General features: G+C 42.3%; 1 protein-coding gene across 3 annotated transcripts in view; it reads left to right on the top strand.

Moving 5' to 3' along the window:
- Positions 1–18,561, top strand: part of KIF26B (kinesin family member 26B) — a 253,708-nt gene that overhangs the window by 214,969 nt on the left and 20,178 nt on the right. For all 3 annotated transcript variants that reach the window (XM_015857747.3, XM_085543309.1, XM_085543308.1), the window contains 2 exons: positions 13,764–13,926; positions 15,062–18,497. In XM_015857747.3, coding sequence (XP_015713233.2) covers positions 13,764–13,926; positions 15,062–18,497 — 3,599 coding nt within the window. The remainder of the gene's footprint in view (positions 1–13,763; positions 13,927–15,061; positions 18,498–18,561) is intronic.

The raw sequence follows: 18,561 nt of genomic DNA, 5'->3' as shown, positions 1-18,561 counted from the left end.
TTACCAGTTTAACTAGCTTTTGTTTTTTCTTGTTGGCTGACTGTTGCTACTTTAGATGTTTAAATGTTGTGTAGTGGCATTTGATGGTCTTAATTTGGTTGCAGTCCTTTATGAGTTCTTCCACCTGAGATTATTTCTGTGTGCACCAGACATAAACTTCAAGTAGGTTACACAACCAGTCCTCTGTGGCTGTTTGTAGGTGCTATGTCAGGTCCTCTAACTCAGCACAGCAAACCCCATAGCAGTGAGGGTGCTGTCTGTGGAAAGACTGTTGTTGCTGTGACTCTGAACATGATGCTTTTGATCTCCCTCCTCTATAAGCTACCAGGGCTGTCACTTGTGTTCCCAGTAGGGTCACAATATATCCAGTTAGGGACATGATGCTTCTGCAGCACCATGGCAGAACTTCCTTGGCCTCTTGGTTGGTATCAAACACTTGTTAAGCATACTGTAAAAAACTGAAATGGATTTTTTCATCTTCCTAAGAATATGAAAGACCAGAGAACAACAGGTAACTGAAGAGAACAACAAAACCGTACATCTTTTTCATGCTAAGAATGAAGAATGTTTCAAGCTGTTTGATATTACAGTAAGGTAATCAATCTAACAGTAACGGTGTGGATATGTGAGAATCATTCTGACGGGCAATTATATATCTCTTCTAAGCACACAACAGTTATATTATAATTTTTATTTTTATTTTATTTTATGTTATTTTCTGTACTGAAGCCTGCTCTATGTTCAGAACATAAAAACCTTCATCATAGTTTTATGTTCCCAACCATACAGATATAAAATGAATAACTGTGTGCTTCATAAGTATTACCAGTGTAATTTTCTTTTGCCTTAACGCATCTCCCAGAAATATAAAAATCAAAGTTTTTCATATTAAAATATAATTCCGTAATCTAATGAATTCTGTGTTCTTCTCTGTATGTTATTTATATCAATAACTGAAGCTTCAGATCAGTTCCCTTCTAAAATTTCACAATTTGGAAGTAGAGTTCTGTTCTGCCAGAAGCTAACTAATAGCATTATTTTAAATTTTATTTTATTTCAATTATTGTTTGTTATTTACAATTATTTATTATTATTACAGTAAAAAGGGACTGAGTTTATGTCCTATGCTGGTATTTTAGATGATATGCTGCCCATATCACATTTCATGGAATTTTGCAATACCTGAGGTTCAGGCCGTGACTCAACATTTACCATACAAGGACACCTAATGGAAATAGTGTTTTGACTGCTGCCTCAATGATTGCGCTCCTAAACATTCTCTGTTGTCATATGTGATGATCTTTTACATGGTGGAGAAAGTCTAGAGATGTGTAAAGCTCTCGTTCTTTTATGTTTCCTTTTATGTTTGCTAGGTCTGAAATGGGATGGTATATACTGCTGTGCTAATAGATTAAATGGCATCTATCATAACATAAGAGATCAAACAGAATTATTTTTTCTCCTCTGTTACAGTTTAAAGCTCTCAATTCTTCTCAGATCATTAGCATATAATTTTCAGATGAGCTAGCCAGAAGGTCCCTAAATAAAAATTAGTAGAAAAGATTAGCTTGGAAAGCTATGCTGGTAATGAGCTGTTGCGCTATAGTAATGTGCTAGGTTTATAGTTCATATCTAGCCCTAATCAGTGATAAGTGCAAGTTGTCAGCATTTGATAGCTAATTGGTGTTCCTTGGAATTACATTGCAACAAAAACATTGAAATTAAAGTAAGGCTTTTCTTTATGTATGACAAGTTAAGAGTTAATTATAAATACTTAGGTTAAATACACCTCTTAGCTAAACTATATGCAAATCTGTTGCTCTGAGGGAGTATTCATGGGTCATCAAAACATCTTTGGTCCCTTTTGTATCATAATTTAGTTTTCTTGGAAAGTGATACAATGTCATCTTTGCAAAAAACAGAAGCCATTTACTATGTGTTTAATGTGTCATAAATCACATGTACACAAGCCCTAAATATGGGCTACTGGAAAATATTAACAAGGCAATAATGACTTGAACTTTCATAACAGCCCATTTGTTATTGACTGTATTTACTCCATGTTCATTTGAGAACTGCTATCCTCCCACAGAATTAATTGGACATAAAATCATAATATAGATCTGAAAAATTATAAAACAGGAATAATTTAAGCCACAGGACATGATGGACTCAAAAGCTCAACTAACTTGACATCTGCAAGCTGAGATTTTTGTCTCTGCACAGCAATAATTAGGTGGCTCTAATCACTCTCATAATGCTAATATGGGAAATGTCCTGTCTGTCCTCAGTAGCTGGTGCTGGGAATGACTTCTCTGCACAATGCTGTCTTAAAACTGTGGAGTCTGAGGAGCTCCAAGAGTGGGGCTGGCTCTGAAACACATGCTGCTGAGATTTTTAGCCACTTTCTAAGTGACTGAAGCACAGCATCAGCACGCCATCTCTTTTCCAGTCATCCCAATAGATTTTTTAATTGGCTGTTTAATTGACCATTTCCAATCAAATTTAACATGGGGATAGACCTTCAGATCTTTGAATCCTATGCAGGGCTCCTGGGACAGGGCAAGGAATACGGCAGAAGCAGGTGCCCACTTGGGCTGGGCCATGAAGGTGTGAGGCAGCACTTATGTGCTGCATTGTGTGCAAGATCACATAAGGAGTTGAAATTGGAGGAGATGAGTCAGGCTGGGATGCAGCAAGTAGAGGCCACAGGGAGTATAGAGAAGAGGGGACAACAGAAGTATAGGAAATGGAGAAACATAAGTCACAAACCCAGAAGAAACCATTCTTCATTAATTCCTCTATTCACAGTATGATTTGTTCATTTATTCAGAGCCTCGCTGTTTGAAATGCAATTAGATGAATGTATTTTCCTGCCGAGTAAAATCCATACAGTCTGTGGACAAACCCCTCTCTAAATGATTTGCTCATCAGTGTGTATAGGTGGATAGAGAGAAGAGAGGCGCTAAAATGAGTTCACTGCTAGATTGTCTGAATTAAATGAATGATTTTTGCTATTGCAATAGCTGCAAAAGTTAGCATTAGAAACTTTCAGAAAGTCCTGCTACCACACAAATTCAATATTAGCATTTACATGTTGGAGGAAGAAGTCCCGAAGGCCTGAATGAGTTGAAACTCGCTGTGGAGTAAATACAGACACCAGATATTGTCTTCTTGGAGGGGGAGCCTTGAAAAGACTGTTCCCAAGATGTGGAAATATACAATAGCCATTTATACATTTGCATTCAGCACTCCTTCCTGACAGCCCTGGATATGACTCTCACTTGTTCTTTTTTAAGCATAATGATACCTAATGTTTGATTTTCTGGGTGAAAGAGCAGTGGTAAATGTCATCTGTCTGGATCTGAGTAAATAACTGAATTGGTATCCCATGAGAAATTATTTGTTAAGCTGAAGAAGACAGGGAGCTGTAAAATATATCTGATAGCGAAGACTGATGGGACAGCGGTAGCTTGCATTGAAGTGGGAGCTATCAGTGTAGAGGAAAGGCCACCAGGGATTGGATGGGAGCAGCTGTGGGACTTGAGGGCTGGAGAATAGAAGAGGGAAAATGGCCTGAGCGAGGGCTTGCCTTGACAGACTACTAACAATTTCTACTGAAATCTGGGAGCTCATCAGCTACATAGAGGAATGGGATGTGTGTGCCAGCTGAAGTTTGTTGGTTAAGAATGACAGATGTTCACAGGTGATGCAACAGTGAGAAGGCTGCAATGAAGTCTGCAAAGGCATTAGGAATGACAATAGAAAAATATTTAATAATTAAATGATGAATTCAGACTGAAACTAGTACAAGAAAGACTAGAAAAGGAAGCAAAGATAACTCTTTTTATGAGAGAAGATTAAATGAATTTGTCTTGCATCCTCAAATTGAGTGAGGGAATAGAGAGAATGTGGGCAGCAACGCCTGTAATTACAGCAGGAACATTCCCATCCCTGGAGAGGGAGAGCATTGGAAAACAAAGGACTACGTTGGAGCATGGGTTAACAGGGGAGTAGATGGCTTCCAGTGTGCTGCTCTCAAATGGAAGTCTGGGTGGGCACTGCTAGAAATTCCTAATGTTTTTAAGGATGGATCTTGTAAACGTTTAAGGAGGATTATATGGTTCTCTCTACTGGGTTGGGGCAGAAAGTGATAATTCAGTGTCCTCTCACCCCAACCATCACCCCCTTTTTAATGACAGACTCACAGGAATCCATGCTCACAGAAACAAGCAATGCATTCCTCTTCCCTTTTTCTTGGTGGTTGTTGTCCATATGCTCTCTTTTAACAGAACAATTATAATTCCTCTTGCCTTCTTATGTCTCCGGATGCACTGACCAGTGATTGACGGGATTCTGAGGAATGCATTTACCCATCCTTAGGAGAGCACAGCAGGCATGCGGAGAGGATTCAGGAGGGAGGCTGTAGAGATGTGTTGTAAACCACAATGGCACAACACTTAGAATAAAAGGAAGGCCATACTGATTTGGGCCAAATGTCCCCTACTATCCTGTCTGACTAAATTCAATAGCAGATGCCAAGAAGAGAGTGTAAGGCTACAGCTTTGCCAAAATATTCTTGCAACATCAACTGTTTTCAGCTGCAGGAATTACTGAGCTTCAGCAGCAGCTCTGTAAACAGAAGAGGGACCTTCCAGGCACATTGTAAATGAGTCCAGTTTGAGGCTTTCTGAAGAGAGTTGAAGGTTAAAAGGAGCTTTTTATGAAAGACTGGCTCAGCTTGGTTTTGAAATTTTATTTTAACGCTTCTGGGATTTTGAACAGCGAACTCTTCAATAGATATCTTTTTTTTCTTTTTTTTTACCATTTAAAGCTAAATACATATAAACACTAGTAGTTGAAGTTTGCTGTCAGGCACTCACAAGCCTGCTCTGACTGCCAATCTTGTGGAGAGGTAGCTATTAGCATGGAAATACTTGAATTCACAGTTGATTTTCTGAGTGTAATAGATGCCTATTGAACACCAAAGCATGCTCTGGTTACCTCGGGTAAAACTGCAAGCTAGGGTTAGAGATATGAGTGTCTATGGAAGAGCCTGTCTAATTAATGGTATTATAGTGAGCAAAATAAATCCCACTAAAATAAAGAATCCATTTTAAAGAGGAAGAAAAAACTCTATGAGATATGAAAAATGCATGTACCTCATTAATATTTTAAATAGATGAAGATAAATGTGTTTGGTACAGATGATCTCCAAATGGTTTACATGATAAATCTATATACATTTAAAATCATTACATATTGATTCTTCCACTTTTATTTAAAATAGGAAGTATTTGCATGGAGACTGGGGTCCCTCGGGTTTTATTTGGAGTCCCCTCTGGATGAAGTATGATGGAGTATTAGGAGGGGTCTAAGAACCAAACATGTACTTTTCTTGTGCCTATGTTTATAGATGAGAAAATTCCCATTGCCCTGTAGCAGCTGCTAGATTTTGCCCCATCCTGCCAAAACTTATTAAACACATCATAAAACTGCTTGTGGTTCCATGGTTTAACTTCATTCCCATGTATTTGACTTCAAGAAGGGATTACTCTATTCATCATCTCACGCATCCTGTCACTAAGTCTGTAGAAGCCCATTTTAAATCCTGTTGAAGATTATGGGAGCCTTTTTGTTGACTTCAGTGACAGCTGGGTTCAGACCACACTGCCATGGCTTTCAGCTTATAAAATCTCAGAATTGGAGCTTGTTTTCAGACATCACCAAAACCGGACAAGGGTAGAGATTTTTTGTTAACCTCTGATCTTCAGTTGAAGTTCATTATAACATCCTCACTGGTTGTTACTTAGTCTGTTTCATACATCTCTATATCAGCCCATTGTGAGAGTAGCTCAGCCCGTTTGTGGGCAGAAGTCTGATGGCTATTCATTTTTTTCTTAAATGAGTTTTTGGTCCCTCTCCAGTTCCTAAGAAGCTCACCCCTCCCCGACTGGCTGTTGGCAGTACAAATATGGAAGTCACAGGCTTCCAGGCCAGAAAAAGAATGTGTAAAGTAGACAACCAAGTCTAGACTTAGTCACCTTGTTACTTACCCTGTCATTTTCAGAATATTAGTGGCAGGTGAAACCTGCTGTTTGTTTTCTTTCTATTCTGTGCAGGAGTGTGATGCCTCTACAATAATGCTGATGTTGAAGGCTGCAGGGGGCTGGCATATAAAATCTTCCTAATCAAAATGAGAGATATTTTGCTAGGTGGCTTTCCAGTTTCCTGGAGATGGCATCTGTTTATGCTAGCAGTAGCTCCAAGTGGAGTGGTTTCTAAAACTGAAGAACAGTCGGTTTGTTTTCAGGTACAGCTCCATTTGGTATTGCAATTAGGATAACCAAAGCTGCTCGCCAGCACAGGAAACTGGGAAGGTTACACTGCCAAATTTTTGGCATCTTGATGAAGGAGTGTAAACTACTGCTGTCAGTGCTGCAGATCGAATGAGCCTAACCAGAATGAAGTAATTATGAAATCCTCCCAAAATATCATGAATATTCATGGATCAAGTACAAGCATTAGAAGTTTGTTTTTGTGCGAGGAAATAACCCTGGTGTTCCATTCTTACTACATATGAAATCATAATGCTCCTTGAAAGCAAAGGGCACAGTGCTGTAGCTAGCTCCTCAGGTTAACAGGTACCACAGTGTGCAGCAGCAAGCAGCCTTTCTGACCCTTTTCAAATTGTCATGCTGTGTTGACAGTGGGGGTGGCCAAAATGCTTGCCTAGTTGTCTGGGGCATGCATAACACAGGGTCGTGCTGGTTGGATGGGCACGTGCCTGTTGCTTGCACTGAGACCAGAGCTGAAATGTCTGCTGCCCTGCCTTCTCTGCAGGGGCTGTCACTGCTGGTAACTCTTCAGCATATGTCACCTCTGCTGATGGCACTGGCAGCAGCTGAGCTGCAGGAGCTGAGGCTTTCCAAAAAACACCCCCCTTGTTTAGCCTCTGGAATACAGAGACGAGAGGCTTGAATTAATTGGCCATGCCTGAAAATGGCAGCCTTTGGCAAAAGCCCATGCTGCAAACCACTGCTCGAACCTGCAGGGCTGTGGGTGCTGGGAGGAAGCAGCTCTGACAACAGATTCTGAGTGGTGGGAACAGATCCCAGCGCACTTGCTGGATGTCTCCTTGCTGTGCTCAGGCCACCTCCCCCATTAGCTACCACAGGGGCTGTGGCTTCTGGATCCTTTCCTCAGAGGATGGAGATAAGTCCTCACTTTACTTTCTTGTTGTGAAAGAAGGGATTCCTATTCCCCTGCCACTGACCTGTAGCACCAGGTGTTGGCCAGCCACTCTCTGTGCTGTCTGTTCCCAGGATGAGCAGCCCAGGAGAGGCAAGCAGGCTACTCAGCTCCCGCAGAGGCTATTCAGCAGTGGCTATGACTGTTGTTTTCCCATTGAAAGCAAACATATGGCTTCAATGAGATAAATCAAGCCAAACTTATACCTGCAATGCTTTCAGATAGGGGAGCCAAACAAGAAAGGGCATAGAAGGAGGAGGGCTTTTTCTTTCCCTTTGTGAATGAGCCTCCATGCTGGGTAGAGCAGAGCCTTGCTACATGTAAAATCTTTTAAATAATTTAATCTGTATCAATACTGGTTTTAACTGTGTGAATCTTTTTTTCTCCTGTAAATAACAGCCTGTTTATTGTTCAGGTTTTCCTAAGCACTGGCATTGCTGGTTTGGGGGGAATCTGGCTTTAACTTCAGCATACAGTTGCAGAGCCTAATTAGCTCCCTAGATTAATTGCGCTTCTGTTTTTCAGCTGAGAATTTATGAGGAGCTGGCACTGTAATGAGACAGAGCAGTAGGATCCTTTTTATCTTTGTGCTTTGTTTGTGTGTTTTTAATGGTTCCTTGTGAATGAAATTTTGCTCTGTGCTTGGAGTTGGAGTCCATTTTAAGTTCTTTATTCTCTCTGACACTACTAGTGGTCCCTTCAGAGCTGTCTTGCAGGCCTTCCCTTCCGCCCACCTCTTAGACATGCTCTTGTGGTGTCAGACATTCACACCTCTAAGCTCTCATCTGAGAAGCGTGTTGACCTGTAAATAAGGGGTAATGTCTTTGTTCAATATTCCCAAAGTGAGACATTCTTCCATACCAAACCACAGACATTCATGTAGCTGTGCTGAAGACTGTGGGGAACTTCTTTCTCACATTGGATTAATTATTTTATTGAAGCCAATGCTAGTTCAGTTCTACTGCTGGCACAAGGCAGAAATGAGAAGGTCAGAGGGACAGTCATTTTAAGATAGAGTAGCTGGAGCTGTTTGGACTATATTTTTATTAGTTTTCTGTCTTTGGTGAAAAGAAAGAAAAGATGCTATTTTGTGCTTCTGTCACATGCACAAGGATTGTTCAGCAACATGAAATTTCCACCGAGAGCTTTATCAGTCCCCTTGGCCTCACTCTACTTGTGTCTGCACACACTGCTCTTATTTCCTCATTCCTACTATCAAAATTATTAACAGAAAGGAAAGATGTAGCTAAGCAAACTATACCGGTTCTTCCTGAATTCAGCCATTAGTAACATACTGTTTTGGTTTTGTACCTTTTAAGCTGTATGTTGTCCTCTGCAGACATTATTTCTTTGCAATAAGAGCCAAAACCAAACAGAGTATTTATGTGATTCTCTCATTATGCAAGCATTTATTACTTTGAACAAAGCAGTGCATTAGCACAAAAGAGCAGAGTTAAGACATTATGATTAAATCTAACTGCCATACTTCCAGAGATTTTTCCTTTGACATAACTCTATAAATAATTAGACTACAAGACACCTGAGGGCATACATTGTCTTATCCTGTAACAATAACACCTTGAGAGAGTTGACAGCATTTTTCTTTTGGCCAAGTGCCTAGGAAGACACCAAGGTGTATAATTAATAGAGAGCCCAAGCACACACCCTTGCATGTCCTTATGCTTACTTATAATATTGCATTCTACCTCTCGAGAGTGTTATTTCTATTCCTGATGGTTCTGCTTTCATCATTAAATAGCCAAAATCCTTCAGCTAGTGCAGTGAGATGAAGGGGAAGACCAGGAAAATATTTTCTTTAAGGTAGGTGGCAAAAAGGAAAAAAAAGAAATGAGTGAAGCATATAGTAGGGTTGGTTAAATAACTCCGCAGCAAAATCAGAGTTCCAAGACTTGAGCTGGATCTTCCTTTCCAGCATTCCCTCTATCTGTGGAAAAGCCCTGTACTTGTCTCTCCCACGCAAAGAATGAGATGCTGGGCAATGCAAATTCCTTCAAACTTGCTGAGCATAATTTTCTTCCTGCTTCATTTCCATTCACAAATTCTATTTTGAAGCCCTAAACAAATGCAGTTATCATCTGCCTCTTCTCTGTGTAACGCATTTGGAACACGTTACCAGCATGGATTCTCATAAAGCAGAAGGATGTCAGAAGGCTCTGTCCAAGCTGTGCCCCCTCATCCCGACCTGCACTTCACTTATGGAGCACAGTGCAGTGAGCATGCCAAAATATGTGGTGGTTATAGGGTACCTTCAATGGGTATCAGTGAGAAGCAGAAGGAATGCGAGTGGAGATAGGGGCCCTGATGTTTACACAGCACCAGTAGAGGACATTAAAGGGAACAACAGTTGAAGGAAGAGAAGATCAGTACTGGAGGTGGGGGGCTAATAATGATGCTGGACTGTACAGTGACAATAATGAAAAGATAGCAATAAATATCCAAAAGATTATTTACAGGAAAAACTCACCCATATGGAAGCCTTCAGTCTGCTGGGAACCACTGAGGCAATCTCCACCAAGGAGCAGTCTCCAAGAGATGCTGCCTTAGTGGTGGTCAGCCCTTAAATGAGGTCTAGAGGAGGTGGAGTCAAGCTCCACCCCTTCTGGGAGCACAGCTAAATTACTCTCACCTGTGCTCCCACAGCTGACCAGACACTTGCCTCAGCTGATTAATCAGAGGTTCAGGCTGTGATTACCAATTTCTCATACAAGTGGGATTTAGGCATTGTCCAAAGTTATCATGATCTTGAGTACTTCATTCTTCTAATATCTGATTCTATTTTGTTTCAATCTGAGTATAATTAATCAATTGTGAAAAAGGAAAATACATATATATATATGAGAAGCATTAAGATGTATGGTTTTTTCCTTCTTGCTGAACCAGTAAAAAGATAATTTATACTGATCCCAGTTTGCTCGGCAGTCTCAGAAGAAATAGCAAACACTTTTCTCACTGCAACACATATCTCTTTTTAGGAGATTTAATATCTTTTAGGGATCCTTAATAGTAGTTATTAAGAGACATAGAAGATAGCAATATGGGTCTTGTGGGGTCTTCTGTAAGGTCAGAGGGTGAAGATAAGAGAGTAGCCTGGAGAAGAGACAACTTCCCCTCCTGTCCTTTCTGCAAAGACAGTTGCTACTTCATTGGATGAAGTGAATCTTTCTGTCTGGCATCTTCACAGTTCTTCCTTTCTCCTTCCTCTACACCATAACTACTGACACTCTTCTTGGAGATGTGTGAGTGTAGCTTTCTTTTCCCAGGGCACCTGCTTCTGGATTTTTCCAAAGATAAAGCTTTGCGTAGTTTATTTGGGAGTTTTATCTGTGTGGAATTATAGGGAATAATTAGCAGTGTTTTACTGTAGCCATGGTGATGTAAGGACCATGGCAAGGAAAGGTTTACAGTTAAGGGTAATGCATTTTGTTTGACCAAATGCCGCAGTTAGAAAATCAAATAACCTTTAAGTACTGAAAAGGCTGCAGAATGAGTTTGCTGATATAAAGGCTTTGGCATCTGAGTATTTTTCTGTCCTCACCTTCATGTGCTGTTCTCTGTGTTTTGTATTCCTAAGTTCACGAGGAGTTACGATAAATTTCCTAAACTATAAAAACATTAGTGGATAGGATTCTTTTAAAAGAAGAAAGATGCCTGCCCATGCAACCTGGTGTAGGGAACCTGCTTTGGCAGGGGGATTGGACTCGATGATCTCTGGAGGTCCCTTCCAACCCCTACGATTCTGTGACTCTGTGATTTTGTTTCTGTGAAAGATATATAAAATGGGGTCAGTGTGCTACTCTGGCATGTCAGCCCATTTCTTTTAGAGCAGAACACAAATGGATCATTTCTATTTCCAATGCATCCCTGAAGATCTTCTATTTGCTACAAAGAAATTGATGCATGAGAAACGTGCACCCAGAAACAGCAGCTGTTCTACATTTCCTATGCCTAAGTTTGTTTTTGCATGGGCAGAAGATAAAAAAATGTTCTTCCCTCTCGAAGCTCTTTTAGTCCAGACCTTTCCTTTGTAAAGCTTGTGGCTTCACAGGCAATATTGTTTTTGCAAATACCAGCTCACGAGTCACCCAATGAATTAATTTTCTTTTTCACGCAGAAATGCCATCTCAGCACACAAAAGAGCAAAGCATTACTTCACATCTCACACTGTATGACAAGCTAGTTCCAGTGAGATATCCAAAATATCAATAATTTTATTTGTAGAGGATAGTGTGAGTTAAAAATTAATAGTTAGTAAGTCACATATCTGTGTTAATTATGTTCCCTTTGATTTTTAGTCTTTCCTTAGGAGTTGGCAGGGCCTATATTGAGACATCAGTGGACTATGAGCAGGTGAATGTTTTAAGACAGTGTCTAGAATTGACAAAAATATGTGATCATTGAATTTCTTCTTCTTTGTTTTATTCCACAATGTACAGTTCTGACAGAAGGTGAGTTATTTTGTCTACACTGATAGTCCAGATACAGGCAGTATTGGAGCAAACTCTGAAATTAGAAATCAGTATTGGCTGGACTTTATGCTGCTAATTTTCTTGCTTTAATTCTTAAAAAAAAAATTCTGCCCTTTAGTTTCTTTCTAATATGTGTCACAGCATTTGAATTACAGAATAAGAATTTGCTCTGTATCATCATTCTTCTCACATGCATGTATTTCAATGCAAGGCAGATGGGACAGATTATTTCATATTCATAATGCATATAGCTCTAGGAGAGCCGCACTGCAGCATGCTGATGCTGGCTGCATGGGTTATGTATTCTCAGGAGATCTACATGTTCAGAATGCATTCTTTTGCCCTTTCCCCCATCGTCTCCTGTTTGGCTGTGATAGAAGCACTAGCAAATGAAAGGCTTGTTATTGATTTCTGTACAGATGTTTATAATTTCCGTGTAACTCTGCATTGGAGTGGCAGTAACTGATGTACAAAATTTGACATCTTAATTATTCCTTGATGGAAAGGAAGGCCACTAACCTGAGGTACAGCAGCCTATTAACTTGGGATCTGTGGATTCAAAGCAGCCTTAGGTCACAAGAGAAATGAGTGAGGCCGTCTCACTGTAGTCTTTATGGATGCTTGCTTGCTTCTCAAAGCTGCCAGATTGTCTTCAGTGTGTCTGGAGCAGAAGGAAGTGGAAATCATGAAACAGAAAATATTTTCCATCTAGTATTGCTAGCTTAGCTGAAATCACAAATACTATTAAGCTCAGGAGTAGCACATTTTATGAGCCAGCAGTGCAGTGTGGCTATCCTAGAGCTATATGCCCCACCTTAATGCTAGATGCAACAAAATATGCATCCTAAATGCTGTACTTTACCCAATTAAAAAGAGAGATTCAAGAATTCTGATGTTTGTCTGGCAGTTCTATCCAGTGGACATAGGCTAATCTCCTACAGGTTGCAGCTTTATGCAGAATTCCCATGAGCTGGGAATGTTAAATGCATGACTAAGGGCACACATGAACCATAAGTATTAGCAGAGATTGAACAGCGACCCCCAAAAATCTAATCCCAAGCCATTGATAGTATTGCTGTCAGGAAGCAATTGCTGCATGCAGTTTATGAAGTATAAGTAAATATCAGGCTGCTGTCTTTGCTTTGAGCCATGTGTAACTATTATCCACAACCTTCAGTGCAGGAGAGGCTCTCTTCAAGAAAATACATTTCCAAACTGGTCAGCTATTTGATTTCTGCATTTAATGGTTAAAGCTCCCTTAAAAATATATATTACACATTTTTACTACAGGATTAGATGAATACCACGTTAAAGTTATATATGCATCGTTATGCTGTTAGAATTGTTGCGCTTGATGATTCCAATTCTTAGTCTAGTCACAGACAGTCCCACAGTTAGGCATCAGCATTTCAAAAGCTATCGAAATCTGAACAATAGAGTAAATGGCAAGAACAGAAAATTTGATTCCTGCTTCAGCAAAAGAAAAGATATGAGAAAGAACAGTTGTGAGAAGTCTTAAGGCTTGACTGGTTTGTATTTCACCAACATCATCCAAAGTTACTTCAGTGATTTAAGTAGCAGCATTATTGAATTACACAGTGCCCCAGCAGGCAAGGGAAACTTTGGGTCCTCTAATCTAATCCACTACACTCTTGTCTCCTGGAGCTAGTTCAGAGTCTGCTTGTACACTGGAAAAGGGCAGCACTTTACCATCTGCTGCAGCAATTTCTTAGTTTCCAGCACTGGTCTGCTATTCTGTATTCGCCAGTGATAACAGCGCTGAAGAAATGAGACCATATGAAGATGTAGAAGGGGAACTGGAAACATAAAAGAAGTTTATGTTGAAGTCCGGAGTCTTTCAGTGTGCTCAGCTGCAGATACAGGATAGTGCAAACCCGAGGAACAGAACTAATTAGAATTCCATTTAAAAGAGGAGAAAAAATTTTGCCAAGACCCGAGTCACATCATGATGGTTGAAGTGAAACCTCGCAGGCTAATGTAGCCTTAATTCATTTTATTTTGCAGAGACAGCAAGCTCACCATGTTGCTTCGAGAGTCCCTGGGGAATATGAACTGCCGCACCACAATGATAGCTCACATTTCAGCTGCTGCGGGGAACTACGCTGAGACGCTGTCCACCATCCAGATTGCATCCAGAGTCCTCAGGATGAAGAAAAAGAAAACTAAGGTAAGATACATATAACTTCCTTCTTGCAGTGCTGGAAGAGGGAGCAGGAAAGATGCCAAAAGATCCTTGATGGGGCAGCGAGGCATGTAGCAAAATCAGCAATCGATTCCAAAGTGCAAAGGTTGTATGTGCCCTGTCCTAGGCGAGTGGCTCAGTGCACATAGCAGAGACCAGGGGAATGTAAACGCTTCAGCATCACATAGAGGAGTGCTTACAAACATATCTGTCTTAACAGGTTTTTAAGCTGGCCTTGTTTATTGAGATAGCTGAGAGTGTAAATCTTCAGTTATATTCTTAGTATTAACAAAATAATAAGGAACAGTAAATTGGGTTTAATAAAGAGTTAGATTCTCTGTGCTTCTCACAGAGAGTAGGAGCAAAATGAATGCGAAGTATTGTGTCCATTGCCAGCACTGATGCCCTGTTTATTGTGACTGCCTCCAAATATGAGTGATAGATTTTCCAAGAAGTGTTGGTGGGCTATATCTAATTCCATGCTTATGGAGTCCTGGTTCCTTCTGTATAGCTTGCAACGTGAACTGCATGCAACCAGTGAATGCCTGATTTAAACTGACAGTCTATGGATTGAAAAAAATTTTGAAGAGAGACAACTGAAGGGATTAATTCCACACACCATCACAGCAGTGTCTCCCTGTGAAGGGATTCATTTCATACACCATCACTGCAGTGTGTGCTCAAGGACTCCCTTAAACATATTATACAACTTCACACACTGGCATTATGGCCAAAAGGGACTGTCTTTATTTTTCTGCGCCTTATTTCTGTAATGAGTTTTCTTGTTCCTGTTCACACACAAAAATAGGAAAGCCTTTGCTAAATAACCAGTTTATTTGGTTGGCCTTAATTAGGTGAGGGCTCCTGATCTATTTATTCAGTATGTTATTTTTTTTGGAAGCCTCATGACTGAGTGTGGGACATTTAGAGCTGGGGCACTGGGTACTCTATTGACACTGCTGTATGTTTGCTGTAAGACTGGATATAAGAAGCTTCAGAGCTCTGTGCCTTAGAGATTTCCCAGTTTGGATGTATCTTTTTTTGTGTTTGCATATGCTTTGTTTAAGGAGCTGTTTGCAATTCTGAAATGTCATGATCTCTGTGTCTCTTGGTGTTGCAGTACACATCAAGTTCCTCTGGAGGAGAGAGCTCTTGTGAGGAGGGCAGGATGCGGCGGCCAACCCAGCTGAGACCTTTCCATTCTAGAAACACTGTTGACCCAGACTTTCCTATTTTGCATTTATCAAGTGATCCTGATTATTCATCCAGCAGTGAGCAGTCCTGTGACACAGTGATTTATGTTGGCCCCAATGGTACTGCCCTTTCTGATAAGGAACTGACAGATAATGAAGGTCCCCCTGACTTTGTTCCTATAGTTCCTGCACTGCAGAAGACCAAAAATGAGGGCAGGCTGGAGGAAGGTAGTGAATCAGGGTCCAGCACATCTGAAAGAGATTGCCTGAAGTGCAACACCTTTGCAGAGCTCCAAGAGAGGCTGGATTGCATAGATGGCAGTGAAGAGACCAACAAATTTCCCTTTGAAGAGATGCCTGCTCAATTTAGCTCAGACCAGATGTCTAAGTGCTCTGTCTCAAGCCAACTGGCAGAGCTTAGTCACTTACCAGAGTCAGATAAGGAAGATACAATGCCAGAATGTCAGCATCCTGATAGAGAAGCCAAGGAAAATATAAATGCAACCCCCAGCAAAACTAAGAGAAATCACTCCCCCATTCCTTCTGGAGCTCTTACTAATATTTCAACTCCTCCTTCTCCCAGGAGTGTAACAGGCAGCTCTAGTAAAGAGCTTAGCTCTTGCCAGTTAGCACACAGTACCAGCTTGCAGAGCAGCAGAGAAGGTCTCAATACCTGTGGCTTTGTGGAAGGGAAACCAAGGCCAATGGGTTCACCCCGGCTTGGCATTGCGAGCCTCTCCAAGACATCTGAGTACAAGCCACCAACTTCTCCTTCCCAGAGGTGCAAGGTCTATACACAGAAAGGAGTTCTCCCCAGCACCACACCTCCACCAGCTCCCCTGACTAAGGACACTGAGATGACATCGACTGAATCTTTGTTACAGCCAGAAATACGAACCCCACCTGCAGGAATGAGCCCTCAGATCATGAAGAAGTCAGTGTCATCCAGCAATGGGGATTTTGAAGAGACCATTCTCAATGAAGATCAGCAACAAAACCATTCTCCTGAATCCAAGAAGGAGATTCTAAGCACTACTATGGTGACTGTGCAGCAGCCACTGGAGCTGAATGGGGAGGACGAGCTGGTGTTCACCCTCGTAGAAGAGCTAACCATTAGTGGGGTCCTTGACAATGGGCGCCCAACCAGTATCATCAGTTTTAACAGTGACTGCTCTGTGCAGGCTTTGGCTTCTGGGTCTAGGCCAGTCAGTATTATCAGCAGCATATCTGAAGACCTTGAATGTTACTCCAGTTCAGCTCCTGTATCTGAGGTCAGCATCACACAGTTCCTTCCACTTCCAAAGTTGGGCCTGGATGACAAGTCCCAGGATGATGGCAGCAGACGCTCATCTATCAGCTCATGGTTGAGCGAAATGAGCACAGGGAGTGATGGTGAACAGTCATGCCACAGTTTCATTGCCCAGGCATGCTATGGGCATGGAGAAGCAATGGCAGAACCTCCAGTCTCTGAGTTTGCAAACACCATACAAAGCACCAGCATGATTTGTGTAGGTGACAAACAAAAGCCAGCAACCGACAACATGCTTATATTGTCAGAAATGGGGGAGCAAGCTTTCAGCAAAGTGCCACCCATCAAAGGCTGTAAAATATCAGCTCTAGGGAAAACTACTGTCACAATTAAAAACACTGCAAGCCTCAGCAGCTGTGAGGGCTACTTCCCAATGAAGACAAATATTACTGTTTATCCATGTATTGCTGTTAACTCCTTCAAAGCACAAGACACTGATGATGCTGTATCGGCAGAAAATGCAGACCCAAAGGTTGCTCACCCCCATGAAGGGAAAGAACCCAATGCTAAAAAAGATATCAAATTTGAAGATCCTTGGCTGAAGAGAGAAGATGATGTAAAAAATGACAGCTCTGGGAGCAGTGATGTGTCGAGGTCTGACATGAACATAGCTTCAGCCAAACCTGAGCAGAGCACAAAGCAGTCCTCAGCAGACAGGTTTAGCAGCAGCAGCAGTGGGGATGCCTCTGTCTCCCCAGGATGTGACAGTCTGAAGAGGATTGTGGATGGGTGTGAGATGGCAGCATCTGGCTCTGCAACCCAGAGTCCCATTCATTCCAGTGATGTCTTAAAGGGCTGCAGCCTCCCACGAAGTCTCCCAAAGGCAAGCAAGCCAGAGGAGCCTGACAGTCACTTCCATTCTACCGCTTCCGACAGCAATGGAGTTGTTTCTCCTGCCCACACTCAATTTTCTAAGGCCAGCCTAGACAGAAAATTGGCCTCTCCCAAGCATTGTGTTCTCACTCGCCCCAAAGGGACACCTCCTCTGCCTCCAGTGAGAAAGTCAAGTCTAGATCAGAAGAACAGAGCCAGCCCCCAGCACAGTGCTGCCAGCAGCACCACCAGTAGTCCCTCTGGCCAGCCCACACCCTTCCTGGCCAGCTTCCCTGAGGAGCTGATTGCCAAACCAAAGGGTCCTGGCATTGACAACAGCAGCAATAACAGCAGCAGCAAGCTGTTCAGTGCCAAGCTGGAGCAGCTCGCCAGCAGGACCAACTCCCTTGGGAGGTCCACAGGAAGTCACTACGAGTGTCTGTCACTGGAAAGAGCAGAAAGCCTGTCCTCTGTGAACTCCAAAATGAACCCTGGCAAAGACACCACCATGCCTAGGACTGGAAGGAGCGTCAGCCGCAGTGTCATGTCTTCACCAACCAACTCAGCTCTCTCCCAGTCTGCAGGAGCCTCGCCAAAAGCTGGCCAGTCAAAGATCTCTGCAGTCAGCAAGCTCCTGTTGGCAAGTCCCAAGGCTCGAAGCCTGTCTGCCTCTGCTACCAAAACACTCAGCTTTTCAACCAAGTCTCTGCCTCAGTCTGTTGGGCAGAGCTCCAGTTTGCCTCCAAGTGGAAAGAATATGTCCTGGTCAACACAGTCCCTCAGCAGAAACCGAGGCTCTAGCCTTGCTTCTAAATTGCCCCTTCGGGCTGTCAATGGAAGGATTTCAGAGCTCCTCCAAGGCAGTACCAGCTCCAGAGGCTTGCAGCTGCGAGGAAACGTGGAAGCAGATGAGCGTGGTGGCCTTCATGGAGAGGAGAAGCCGGCAGTTCATGTGCTGCCATCCCCTTACAGCAAGATCACCCCTCCCCGGAAACCTCATCGCTGCAGCAGTGGTCATGGGAGCGACAACAGCAGTGTCCTGAGTGGGGAGCTGCCCCCAGCCATGGGGAAGACTGCCCTGTTCTACCACAGTGGAGGCAGCAGCGGCTATGAGAGCATGATGAGGGACAGCGAGGCGACAGGGAGCGCCTCTTCTGCACAAGATTCAATGAGCGAGAACAGCAGCTCAGCCAGCGGCAGGTGCCGGAGTCTCAAAACACCGAAGAAACGATCAGCCACAGGTAAGCTTGAAGTGATGTGAAAGGGGAACACAGACCAAAGCAGCTAACTGCTTCATGGTGGGGA

The sequence above is a fragment of the Coturnix japonica genome, chromosome 3 (assembly GCF_054131305.1).
Source record: "Coturnix japonica strain WE chromosome 3, WE-NBRP24, whole genome shotgun sequence".
In the NCBI taxonomy this organism is placed as follows: domain Eukaryota; kingdom Metazoa; phylum Chordata; class Aves; order Galliformes; family Phasianidae; genus Coturnix; species Coturnix japonica.
Note: the sequence above shows the minus strand (reverse complement) of the source record. Positions and strands in the feature narration are given on the sequence as shown.